General features: G+C 46.0%; 1 protein-coding gene across 3 annotated transcripts in view; it reads right to left on the reverse strand.

The window, feature by feature from the left end:
* Nucleotides 1-7,529: 7,529 nt before the first annotated feature.
* Nucleotides 7,530-13,496, reverse strand: part of UGGT1 (UDP-glucose glycoprotein glucosyltransferase 1) — a 147,818-nt gene continuing 141,851 nt past the window's right edge. For all 3 annotated transcript variants that reach the window (XM_036254953.1, XM_036254952.1, XM_036254954.1), the window contains exons 38-40: nucleotides 9,615-9,731; nucleotides 9,090-9,258; nucleotides 7,530-7,754 (exon numbers count right to left, since the gene is read on the reverse strand). In XM_036254953.1, coding sequence (XP_036110846.1) covers nucleotides 7,729-7,754; nucleotides 9,090-9,258; nucleotides 9,615-9,731 — 312 coding nt within the window. In that variant the 3' untranslated portion in view covers nucleotides 7,530-7,728. The remainder of the gene's footprint in view (nucleotides 7,755-9,089; nucleotides 9,259-9,614; nucleotides 9,732-13,496) is intronic.

Genomic DNA, 13,496 nt, shown 5'->3' on the forward strand with positions numbered 1-13,496 from the left:
AGTTACTCTGAACTTTTATTTCATTTTCATTTGGAAGAATATGTCCCCTGCATACAGAATGTTAAGACAGCTTTTCCTTCTTTCAACACTTTAAAAATGTTATTGCACTATCGTTTGTTCTCTTTTCCTCATGAAAAGTCAGCATTGGACTAGGATGTACCTATTTGTGGCCTTCTTTATATTTATCCTGCTTTGGGGGGGGGGCGGGCATATGGTGAAGCCAGACACAGATTGAGAGAGAAAACAAGAGAATTCTAGTTTTGTTATACTCACAGTTCATTCACACCATGCAGGATCCTCAGCAGCACTAGGGTTGGTCATGAGGTAATTGGCAAGGTAGGTGCTGTGGGTAAGAGCCTTTATTGTGGGTTCCCCAGGAATGAATGGGTGAAGCAGGGTAAGAAAGTTTAGGATTGGGTCATTTGAATAATTCCAACAGTCTCTGGGGCATATGCACTGTCCCTGGTGGTCTGGTATCTGGCTTTGGGCAGTTAGGGTGGGTACATACTGGCACAGAGTGTGAGTGTCCAATAAGTGAGGTGGTTGAGGGTGTGGACTTAATCAGCTGGTCAAGATGACTGATTGGCCTCTAGCCAGGGCCTCAAAGCTAGTGAAGACAGCATTTTAAGAAACTATATTACAGGGGGTCACTCACTTTGTTGGGCCCAAGAGTTAATCTTTTTCATCACACTTTGATGAATATTTCTCCAGATATTTTTTTCCTCCAAATACCTTCTCCTCTATTTCTAGTACTCCACTAACATGTTTGTTATACTGCTTGATGCTGCCTCACAGGTCATTGCATCTGTAATTTTTTCAATCTTTCCCCCCACCCCCTTTGCTCTTGGCTTTTAACCTGTCTTCAAATTCATTGATCCTTTCTTCTGCAGTGTTTAATCTTTTAAGCTTACTCATGAAATTCATTTTCAAAAATGTCATTTCTCTGCTGAATTTCACATCTTTGTCCTGTGTATCTATCCTTTCCTATAGATTCTTGAACATACTGATGATTTTTTTTTTTTTTAGTAAGAGAGCTTTTGTAAGATTATTTGAGCCAAATTGATGAATATGTCAAAGAACAAGATATCAAATGCACCCGGCTGGTGTGCCTCAGTGGTTGAGCGTTGACCAAGAGGTCACCAGATTCCAGGTCAGGGCACATGCCCAGGTTGTGGGCCAAATCCCCAGTGGGGGCATGTGGGAGGTAGCCAATTGATGTTCTCTCTCATAAATGTTTCTATCTCTCTCTCCCTCTCCCTTCCTCTCTCTCTAAAGTCAATAAAGAAAATTTTTTTTTTTTTTTTTTTTTTGCATTTATCTTCAGATAGAGCAGGAGGGAGAGGAGGAGGAGGAGAGAGAGAAAGATCAATGTGAGACACATTGAGTGGTCGCCACCCACACAACCCCAACGGGGGCCAGGGACAAACTGCAACCGAGGTAGGTGCCTCTAGCGGGAACCAAACCTGGTCTACGGGCTGACGCTGTAACCACTGAACCAAATAGGCCAGGGCAAGAAAAAATTTTTTTTAAATATATCATATGCTCCCTTCTAATTCTTCTTACTCAATAATTTCAACATCTTGGTTTCTGTAGGTGTTTCTTTCCACTTTTTTCAAGGTGTGTCATATATTCCCATTTCTTTTTATGTCTCCGGATTCGTGATTGTATATTGAACATTATGAATGACTCACTGTAGAGACTCTGGATTCGGTTACTTTTTTCCACAATATCTGTTCGGTTTTGTCTTAGTAGGCAGTTAAGTTACGAGCAGGTCACCTTGATTCTTTACAGGCTTGAGTTTAGGCTTTATCAGACCACTCTATTTTAATGTGGCCTTTAGTCCTAGGGCCTAGACCTGAGTTTTGAGATGTGATTCTAATTCTAAGGTAGTATGACCCTGTAGGTTTTCAATAGAAAGCCCAAATTATTTACCACGCCTCCCTAATTTGGTGGGATGTACACTTTCACTCCCCAGCACGGCATCTACTGAAATCTCTACTGAGATTCCCAGCTTTTCAGTGTTGCTTTCTGTTGGGCCCCTTGGAATCCTGCCCTGTTCACCCATAATTTAGAGTCAGTCAAGGATTTGGGGGGAGTATCTAAAACAAATTCAAGGCTCTGTGGCTTCCTCCTTTCTAATTTCCAGCAGCTCAGGCAGCCTCACACTCTGACTTTGCTCCTCAACCCAGTAAGACTGCCACTTTTTGATTCATCCCCTGTGGGCCACATGAGGAATCGCCACTTAAAGGTGGATCTTATCCAGTGGGTTTCTCTTCTGTGCTGGAGCCCCTCTGCCTTCTGCCCTTGGCTGGTCATTTTCCAGTGCATTTCAACAGTGTATAGATTCCTGGTAGGCGGGTCAGTCTGGCACAAGATGCTTCTGCCCTTACTGAAAGCCAGACTGCAATCAGACGTCTAAATGTTGTTTAATATAAAATAAAATCCAACTTCCTTTTCCTTTATCTGGGTGATGGTTATACTTGTGTGTTCACTTTGAAAATCTATCAAGGTACATATTGGTGTGCTTGTGTCTACATTTGCTATAAGCAATTTTTTAAAAGTTTATCATAAGTAAAAAATGTCATGTTGGCACCCAGTTTAAAAATCCCTCAGGGGCTTTCTTGTGGTCTGGGCTCAAACAGCGCCCCCCCCCCCCCCAAACTTCTCTCTGGCCATGATTCTGGCCACATAAGCTTACTTACAACTCCCTAAATGACATACAGCTCTTGCCCCTCCCTCTTTCCCCATCTCTCTCCCCGGACAGGACAAGTCCTCATTCCACAGGCTTCCATGTGAACATCGTCTCCGCGTGGAAACTCTTCCTGACCACGAAATGCCTCTCCACCTACCCTTCAGTGCTCTCTGCCATGCTCTCACAGCCCCAGGGCCCCTCCACCTCTGATTCAGCAAGAGCACCCATGACACCAGCCTGCAGTGTCCAATGAGAACCTGTCAGGAGGGTTCGCAGCTTCAACTCCAAATCTAGTGCCAGAGCAGGAGCTCGGAGCTTCTGCATGATGCACGAAGTCAAGGTTCTCCTTTGTTATGGTTAGTGCTGCTGGGCAGCTGGCCTGCCAGCTCCACCTGGGGCAGTTCTGAGGCTGGCGAACCTGATGAGGCACAGCTGGCTGCAACCACGCCCAGCTTCCTCGCCAGGTAAGATGTTCAGGTAAAGCTCTCCTTCCTGTCTGGACCTGCTCCCTCAGTCAGATAAAGGGGTGGAGCTCTGAGCTCTCCCAACCTGCCCTTCCTAAATATCAAAGCTGAATAACTGACCAGACTGTTCCAAAGAAGAGAAGGAGGCATTTCTTGGTTGAGCAGACCTTATTCTCATTACAGCAGCAAGGAATTCATTCACATTCACTCAGGTGCAGAGGGTTCTGCAGACACCAGAGCCCCGATGCGGGTCCCCAGGCAAGAGCAGCACCTGGACTGTTGCATTTAGTGGAACAAAAGTACAGAGAAACAGAATAGTTTTTATAAAGATGGGCTTTTTTTAAGGTACATAGTTTTTTAAAATCATAACATTTTTCTTCATTTTTTCCATGTGTACATTGTTATTACCAAGGATAACTGGTTGTAAAACATGGTACTTGATTCTCTTTTTCTCAAATTGCTGACCAGAGGTTAATGTATTTTGATACTTTTATTTTAAGAGGAATGATACCCGTTTCTCTGGAACTCTAACTCACGACAAGTAAGGCGATGCCTGAGTCACAGACAGGAGAAGGCCTTAGTTCCCACCTAACTTGTACCCCCTCCATCAAATCTTCCACATTGGCCTCTGCATTGCTAAGCAACTGGGAAAGACCAGGAGATGGCCTGCTTCACAGTCGTCACCATGGTGTTTAAACTTTCCAACCACTTCCAGAGAGCAGGCAGCTGCTTAAAGCTGACTCTATGGTTGTTTTTAGAAACTATCAGTGAGCTCTCAGGGAGGGCCCTCTGCTTGGGCACTGACTCACTGCCCCCAGAAGCATCCTTTCTGTATCAGATCGAGACCAACGACCCAACGAGGAGAAACTGGTACCCTCCAGATACTCTGAAGTACCCACGCCGACATGAGTTGACTCTCATCTGCTTGATTTCAATCACATAATCACCAAAGTCCTGATTAAGACCTTTGCTTGCTACATAAAAGCAGGGAAAACATGAATTTAAATTAAAAATGTTATACCACCAAACTCGACACACAACAGCTGTTTTTAAGTTGATTAACTCTATTATCCCCCAAATATTCCCCATTAAATCAAATATTTTAAAAATCATAAAAATTGCACACTGGTAAATGTATTTCACAGCTCTGTACGCATGCACCCCCTTGTGTCACCCAGGAAAAGTGTCCATTTGGGAGCTTCACCAACACATTCACATTCCACGAACTCCGATGCCCTGGCGCTGACATTCTATTCAGAGACATGCACTATTCACTTGTAACCCTTGAGCTGAGATGTTTCTCGCACTCATTCATGGCGATTTTAGAAAAGGACGGCTTTGCCCTGGCCGGTTTGGCTCAGCGGTTAGAGCGTCGGCCTGCGGTCCTGAGAGACCCGGGTTCGGTTCCCTCTAAGGGCACGTACCTCGGTTGCAGTTTGTCCCCGGCCCTGGCCGGTTGTGCGGGTGGCAGCCACTCGATGTGTTCCTTTCACATAGATGTTTCTCTCTCTCTCTCTGTTCCTCTCTCTCCCTCCCTCTCTGCCTGAACAAAAAGTGGAAAAATGTCCTCGGGTGAGGATTAAAAAAAAAAAAGGACGGCTTTCAGGTCCTCACAGGGCAGATGGGGGAAAGGAACCATTTCGTGCTCATCACTATGAGGGTGGTATCTGATCTGTCCCAAGTGATGGTGTCAACAAGCAGAATTCCCAGCTCCATGAAAGGGGGTTTCCTTCCTCCCCAGCACAGGGGGCTTCTCTGTGAAGAAGCACGGCCACCCCTCGCGTTCAACCCCTCACCAGGGACAAGCAGTCCCTGAAGCCAGACTGAAGCTGTTCATTCAGACAGAGCTTTACCGAGGCCCATGCTGGGGGGAATTCACGGGGGCAGAGCAAACGAAGCTCCACTCTTGGGAACTAGTTCTCAGTCCATGTAAACGTTCGCCCCGAGCTCCACGAGCTCAGAGTGCAAAGGCCTGAAGGAGCAGCACAGGGGCGCAGGCACCGGCCCCTCCGAAATGCCATGCTGAGTCAGCACTTGAGCAAGCTCATGGAGAATGAGCTCACTGTGATCAGTGTGGCAGACTAAATGCAAGTCTAGGACAGACAGAGGCAGGCCCACAGTGCCAGCGGCAGGCTGTGAGCAGGGGTCTTGATCTCAGTCACACATCACTCCATGAAACATGAAAGTCACATGACTTCACATCACTCTGACACTCATTCAGAAAGAAAATTTTCCATTATGGCATAATGAGAGAGGGAGAGGGGAACCCATTTCATATAAATGATGGTTCAAAACAACACACTGTGACAGTTCTGAGAACTCTGAATGCCTCGGTGCAATCGACCCTTCCGTCTTAGAAGTAAACCTGCCTTCCCTATCTTCTCGGTCACAATCGGCTTCATGCAGTAGAGGCCAGAGAAAGCTGACACTGGCCGGGTTTTAGTGCTAACACCATTTCCTAGGGCATCAGAGGCTCAGCTGAAAGAGGGCTGTGCCGCACGAATCAGGAACTACGGCAGGAGGAGGAGGGCCCTGGGCCACCGCAGAAGCTGATCTTGAACATTTACACCCAAACACCAGTAAGACCTCAGTTAGAGCGCTGGCAGGCATGGGCAATGAGGACACACAGAGAACAGACTTCACCCAGTGCCTCCCCACGGAATATGCTAAGAGCCCTGGTAGGAGACATGGGGAATGATGGTCTGGTTCATGGCCCAAGGAACTGCCATTAGAGCATGTCCCAGTGACCAGTATTTCCTGCTCCAGCTCCCAGAAAAACACAGCTCTGCCCACGCTGTGGACGGAGCGGCAGCAGCAGAAGCCATGGAGAAGCGTAAACAACGTAAGATGAAGCTGCATAGGCACTGACTCTCGGGGACCCCTCCCACGGCTCGGACCTGGTGCTTCACCCATAGCAAGCATTCTGTCGGTCTTGGGTCAGTTTATCTAAAAACCTTTTGAACCCCCTTCCCCAGCGTTTCATGGACTCATAGAAGAAACTCAAAAGTTCCTCAGAGTGCTTGAGGGACTCCTGTGCTGACTTTGCATGTGAATGTGGAAAAAATAAATTACTTGACATTCATCGTAAGACCTTGATTTAAAAAAAAAAAAAGACTGCAGATCAGTATGTTACCTGGCTTAGGCGAGTGAGGCCCTGGAGACCATGTGCACTCCTTCCTATTTAAAAGCAGGCACGTATGAGAGTCCACGGCTGTGCTCTGCGTCCCTGCAGCTGGGATGAAGGGGACCTGGGACCCCCACCCACACAGGCCAGCACACAGGGAGACTCCTAGTGGGAGCTCCCAGCAGGCCCCTCCCTGGGCATGTGCTGAAGCACAGGTACAGAGAGCAGTGCCTACAGGGCATGTGGCCTCCAGATGCCCATGCAGTCGGGACAGGTGGGCGTTGTCTCTGAAGCCAAAGGCACCCACGTGCTGAGCTGAGAGGATGGAGCCGTGTCTGAAACACGAATCACACAGCCCAAACCTCTCCTGGTCTCAGATGTTGGAGTCTTCTGTAGGGAAACGCCAAAGCCTGCTTCCCTGTCTGAGGGAACAGCCCTCAGAGGGAGGGAGTGACAGCGAGTCAGTCCCAGGTGGCCCTGAGCCTGCGATGCACCTCTGGAGGGCTACTATGGCTGTATCCGTAAGGAGATCAGGAGCGACTTTTGTCAGAAAGTGGAAAACAAAGCAAATACTTCCACAAATTGTTTACAAAATAATTACCTAAAATAGTCGGTGAAGTTGGGTGGGGAATAAGAATAATGTTTTTGCTTCAAATTACTCACAATGGTACCAATGGTTTACAAAAGAAAACAGCCCATCTCCGGTCTTCCTCCCCCACCCCATCCCTGACACCCCCGAGTGGTCCTACTCCTGATATTCTCCATACCCTCACCCTCACCCACCCCATTCTGTCCCAGTTAGCCTGTCCCGAGCCAGCCCTGAAGACACCACTGTTGGCTGGGTCTCAGTCCATCGCAGAACTTGCTGGGGAGCAGGGCACAGGGAGGGCACAGGAAGGGCACAGGAGGGGCACAGGAAGGCACAGGAAGGGCATAGAAAGGGCATAGGAAGGGCACAGGAGGACACAGGAGCACACCAGCATAACCTCCAGGTGTCCCGGTCGGGACAGAGCTCCTGCTGGCCCAACTGGAGAGCACCTGTCCCCACTGCAGCTGCAGAGGGAGTCCGCTCCAGCCTACCGAGAAAGGAAGAAGGGTGGTTCCGGCAGCTCGGCTCCCAGGAGTGTGGCAAGAGCTCTGGGTGGGGACACACAGGACCTGTGCTCCCTCCACGGCTTCGCCATGCTCCCTCCTGGTGAGAAGACTGCTCTCCGCAGAGTCCCCAGAGATCAGCCCCTGGTCTTCCTCCGAGGTACAGACCCAGGAGAGCCTTAGCTCCAAAGACCCAGCCAGGATGCAGGTCTCAAAGTCGATGCTCAGAATCAAAAGGGCCTAGGCACACCTGCCCAGCCAATTCATCAGCAGTTGTATAGACAGATCAGAAAAAACTAGCGTTGAATATAAAAAATGTTTTTCAAATGGTGCGATTTCCTATACTTCTCCGCAGATCATAATTCTTCGTGTGTCTGAGGTCCTAGACAAAGAGAATGAAAGAAAGTGGACTGTCCTCACGTCATGAAGACACAGACTGGGCACTTTCTAGTACAGTGACCGTCATCTGTGCCCACACCTCCATTTTATCTCTCTTTTTAAATGTTTAGAAACTTTGGTTTGATGTGTTTGAAAGCAAAAACAAAATAAGAGACATTTTTATCTTTACAATGAAACCACCTGCGTGTCCCTTACCTAAGGTGAACTGTTTACAAAGGACAGTGTTTACCTCTGTCAGATGCACTTTCTCAGGCAGGAGCCTCATTTTCTCATGTAACACCATATACACATTTTCTTGTGCAGCTCATTTTCCATTCTCTGTGCTTGGAGGTTTACACTGTTTTCAATGCTTTTGGTTTAGAAATATTAGCAAAATAATTTCTCCATGCATATAACTTTATTCTGTTGAATTTCTTTAAGGTAATTTCACAAAAAATTATTGAAGTATAAACCTTTTAACTGTCCTGACAATGGCTGATGACTTAACAAGGACTGTGTAAGACGCAGGGGTCCAGCAGTTCGGCCAGCACGTCCCCGACAACGGCCTCCTTAGTACGAATCTCGATGTGATATGTATTGACAGATTCCTTTCACCTCATTACTGTTTCCTCAAATTCATTTATTGTTTGTTTTCCTCTTACTTGAACAGTATGTCTACATTCTTTGCCCATCTATGGAAATTCTTAAAGCTTACTAATGAATTTGAATTATTTTTATGGTGAATATCCAACCTTTCAGCTGTGATATTTAATATCATGATATAATCTTCAGGATGTTTGGGTGAATCACTCAAGATCCATGTTCCTTAACTGCTTTTAGTTTTGAGCTGAATACCTAATAAAATCCAGAAGTCAGCTTATTAATAGTTTACAAAAGGTCAGTTTTGTAGTCTAATAATTTTTTTCAAATGCATGGAGATCTATACACAGGAGTGACAGATTACATTAAGACTAGTCCTTCCTATTCTTAGCCTAGATTAAATAAAAATGCATCTGTCAATCCTAAATGTGTTCATTCACTAGTGACTGGAGAGATTTGATGGAAAACCAAGGAATCTGGCAAGAGATCCCAATATAGTGTCAGGTTTGGCTTATGTACCACCAAACCCTAAGTAACAACAGTCACAATGAAAGGACCTTTCTCAAAGCAAAAGGACGAAAAGGGCAGCAGCCGCAGTGACAAGTACCAGAAGGCCAGACTGGAACAGGAAAGTGAAATACACTGGATGATGTCGGGACAAAACGTCCGTAGGCTGTTGTTTCTGCAACAAGCAGGAACCACAACTGCGGAGCTCTCCCGAAGCCCAGGGCCGCCCTACCTTCCGCGCCTGGCTCCGTGGCCGTCCGCTCCTCGTGCCGCGCTCCCGTCTCCTTCTCCTTCTGAAAGCGCATCTGCAGCTGCTTGATCTCCTGGTCATAGTCCTGCCACTCGGGGACGATTCGGACAGCTGCTTCCAGCTTGGGCTCTTTGGTCATTGGATTATTACACTGGAAACCAAAAAAGTAACACACTTCAGCAGGGCTGAGAAAAGGGTCATTATACAGAATTCAAAGGTGTTTCTGTTTCGAGTCCTAACTGGGCAGAAAAACAACACTGAGGGACCAAAGGACAATCAGCAGGAGCAAAGCCGCGCCCACTGGCAGCAGGAGCAGCCCCCGCAGGCAGGCGCTGGCTTTCGGGAGACCCGCACGGAAATGTTCTCCGATCCCTGAACCGACACCAGCGGAGGAAGACGGACTAGACCCTGTGCACCAACCCCCGCGGCTGTCCACCCTCTGCCCTGAACGGACACTGAGGGCGCGGGCGGCCGCGGGCGGCCACGCAAGCACGGACGACAGCTCACCAAGTCGATTGTCTTCGCCCCCCTCTTGGAGGCGTCATCACACCACGTCTCACACCAAAGCCACTCCTGAGGGAGCGATTTGATTGGCACCTGATGGATCATATTATTGGGCAAATCCTATTTGGTAAAAACAAAAACAAAAACACTAAAGTTCTGGGGAAAATTTAAATAAATTTAAAACAAATTAATGATGTCAGCTTCTCAATATATAACACATGTCAGTCACAAGATTTTAGAGCTGAAAGGCTGCTTACTTACCAAAACCTTATAGAAGCCAAAATACTTATTTACGCTGTTTTTAAAAACCACACAGTTTAGAGGATCCATAAAACATATACCCATAATAAGCACCTGAAAATCTTTAGCTTAAAATTCTCAAACAGGCCCTGGCCGGTTTGGCTCAGCGGTTACAGCGACAGCCGGGTGGACCAGAGAGTCCCGGGTTGGGTTCCCGCTAAGGGCAGGTACCTGGTACCTGGTACCTTGTTGCAGTCTGTCCCCAGCCCGGTTGGGGTCATGTGGGAGGCAACCACTCTATGTCTCTCTCATGTCGATGTTTCTCTTTTTCTCTCCCTCCCTTTCTCCCTCCCGTTCTATCTGAAGATAAATGCAAAAAAGTCCCTGGGTGAGGATAAAACAAAAAAAATTCTCAAACAGCCTATACCTAGACTTTTCCACCATGAGGGAAATTCTAAAAGATAGTACTACTGCCTTTTGACAGTCAACTAGAAACAGTATGGTTCTTATATTTGCTTAAAGTAAACTCTGACTTCATCTGGTCTCCTCAGGCCTGACCCCAAATGGATGAAGCCCATGTGTTTCCCAGCCAACCACACTGTGCTTTGAAGATTTTCCTCAGGGAACCTTCTGAGTTTGGCACAGTAAAATGTTCCATTGTCCTAAGACAAACAGCCAGCATGGGCCAGCAGTTCCACCTCTGAGTAGTACACAAAAGAACTAAGAGCAGGGACTCAAACAGATGCTGTGCACCAACATTCATGCAAGCATTATTCACAATCAGAATTAGCCAGATGTCCATCAACAGATAAATGGGCAGCCCAGCTGGTGTGACTCAGTGGTTGAGTGTCCACCCATGCACCAAGAGATCACCGGTTCGATTCCCGGTCAGGGCACATACCCAGATTATGCGCTAAATCCCCAGTGGAGGCATGCAGGAGGCTGCCAATCGATGTTCTCTCTCATCGATGGTTGTATCTCTCTTTCCCCCTCCCTTCCTCTCTCTCTAAAATCAATAAAGAAAAATTTTTTTTGATAAATGGATAAACAAAATATGGTATACACATACAATGAAATATTATTTGATCTCAACAGGAAGAAAATTCTGATACATACTACAACATGAATGAACCTTGAAAATACGCTGTGAAATAAGCCAGATACAAAAGGAAAAATACTGTATGACTGTTATTGAGAGAACAGGCAAATTCAGAAACAGAAAACAGAATAGAGGTGATAAGGAGCTGGGGGAGGGTAGAAAGGGGCTAACTCTTTAATGAGTACACAGTTTCTGTTTGGGAGAATGGAAAAGTTCTGGAGATGGACAGCTAAACAACACTATGAATGTACTTAATGCCACTGAACTGTACCCTTAAAAATAACTAAAATGGCAAATTTTACGCTATGCACATTTTACCACAATTACATTCTTTACTAGTGAACTCACACTACAAGAAAATAAAAGACGTCCTTTAAGAAGATAAAAAATGACCATTATGGAAGCCCAGCAATACAGGGAAGAATGCAGAGGAACCAAAGGGTAACTATGTGAGTGAATTTAAATCTAGATATTGACTGATCTAAGCAAAAGTAACAACTTCGGCTGAGGTTTAGGAGAGAGAGACCTACACTACAAGGCAGCAGGCAGTGTGGTGGATAGTGGAGGTAAGCTCCAAGGCAGCGCTGCTCGAAGTGTGGCGAGCAGCCTTGCAGCAGGAAGCCTGAGAAAAATGCAGATTCTTAGGCCTGGCCATCTATCTGCTGAATTGTCCTGTGCAAACAGAACCCAAAAATTAATGCTTTGGTAAATTCTCCAGGTGGTTCTTTAAATGTGCTAAAATTTGACACCAAATTTTCTGATGGTTTTGCACTGTGGTAGGTGGGTAAAATACACCAATTAATATTAGCCTTTGCAGAGTCAGAAATGCATACTATAATTGCTAGGATAATCATTAAAATAATTATTTTAAAACCTGTATAGTTTAAACTAATCAAGGGAAAATAAAATTATAAAAACTCTCAATCTGAAAGAAACTAAGGAGAAAAAGAAACATAGAATACCTATAATAAGAGTAATACAGAAAAGCCAAACTTATGGATAATTACATTAACTATAAATGGGCTAAATGTTCAAATCAAATGATTGTCACACCAAATGAAAAACCAAACATACACAAGCTATTTCTAAGAAACAGAACTAAACATAAGGATAAAGATGGAAAATAAAAGGATTAAGAAAAATTGAATGTAACCTTAATTGAACGGAAGACTAATATTAGAAGAAGCACACTTTAAGGCCCAAAGAGAAAAAAAGAAGGTATTACCAGAGATAATAAAAAGTTAATTTGTCAGAAATATGTATATGACTTCTAAGTTTCTAGCCATTCAGTAACAGTCTCAAAATAAGTGAAGCAAAATCTGATAAAAACAATAACAAGAAAGATCACAGTACAGAAATATATTTAACACAATTACCTCAGTAACTAATAGAAAAGAGACATGGCCCTGGCCGGTTTGGCTCAGCGGTTAGAGCGTCGGCCTGCGGTCCAGAGAGACCTGGGTTTGGTTCCCGCTAAGGGCGTGTACCTCGGTTGCAGTTTGTCCCCGGCCCTGGTCGGTCGTGCGGGTGGCAGCCACTCGATGTGTTCCTTTCACGTCGATGTTTCTCTCTCTCTCTCTCTGTTCCTCTCTCTCCCTCCCACTCTACCTGAACAAAAAATGGAAAAATGTCCTCGGGTGAGGATAAAAAATAAAATAAAATAAAATAAAAAAGAGACATGAAACACATAACATGTCGCTAACCTTAACCTAATGAACACATATGGAAAAATATTATACTAAACAACTGTTAAATATAAAACCAGATGAAATGTTTACCAAAACTGACTATATCTAAGTCAAAAAGCAAATCTCAATTTACTTCAATGTCTGAAATCACACAGACTACATTCTTAGATCACAGAAGAGACCAGCTAGACAGTACTAACAGAAACATAACTGGAGGCCCACCACCTCAGTGTTTGTCAGTGCAGGCACCGCGAGAAGACTTCCTGCAGGGGACGCTGTCCACAGGAAACCTGCGCAGGGGCCACTGAGCAGGAGACCCGCGCGAGCAGCACGGGAAGGTGCTGGAAAGGGACTCCAGTAAGAAGTAGGCTCTGTGCACACAGGGGACAAGCCAGCGGCAGAGGATGCCAGAGCAACTGCACCACAAGCTTCTCAAGGCAAATAGGTCCGTGGAAGCCAACAGGAGTAAGAGCAAAGCCTCCACGAAGCTGCTTGAGGGCAACCATGGTCCCGCCTGTACCAACAAAGAGCTTGGGGGACGTCTGAGGAACACAGTCCCATCATAGAATATGACGAACGCGCCATCATGAGAGAGGCCTTTGTACACAGAGCGGGCAGTGGGGCCATCGGGGCCTTGACAACAGTTTCCAGGGGAACCACCATCTTTGGGAGAGGGCTGATCACAAGGCTGTGTGCAGAAAACAGGTTGGATGAGTAAAGGGAAGGGTTAGAGTAGACAAACAGCTGGCGGCTGGCTGCCAGTAAAGGATTAAGTGTGGGTGATGGGCCTATAATGGAGAATGCTTGGGATTTAGAGGCTTTACCTTAGGCAAACAAGACTCTGGGAGAAACACCGCC

The sequence above is a fragment of the Molossus molossus genome, unplaced genomic scaffold (assembly GCF_014108415.1).
Source record: "Molossus molossus isolate mMolMol1 unplaced genomic scaffold, mMolMol1.p scaffold_m16_p_11, whole genome shotgun sequence".
Lineage (NCBI taxonomy): Eukaryota > Metazoa > Chordata > Mammalia > Chiroptera > Molossidae > Molossus > Molossus molossus.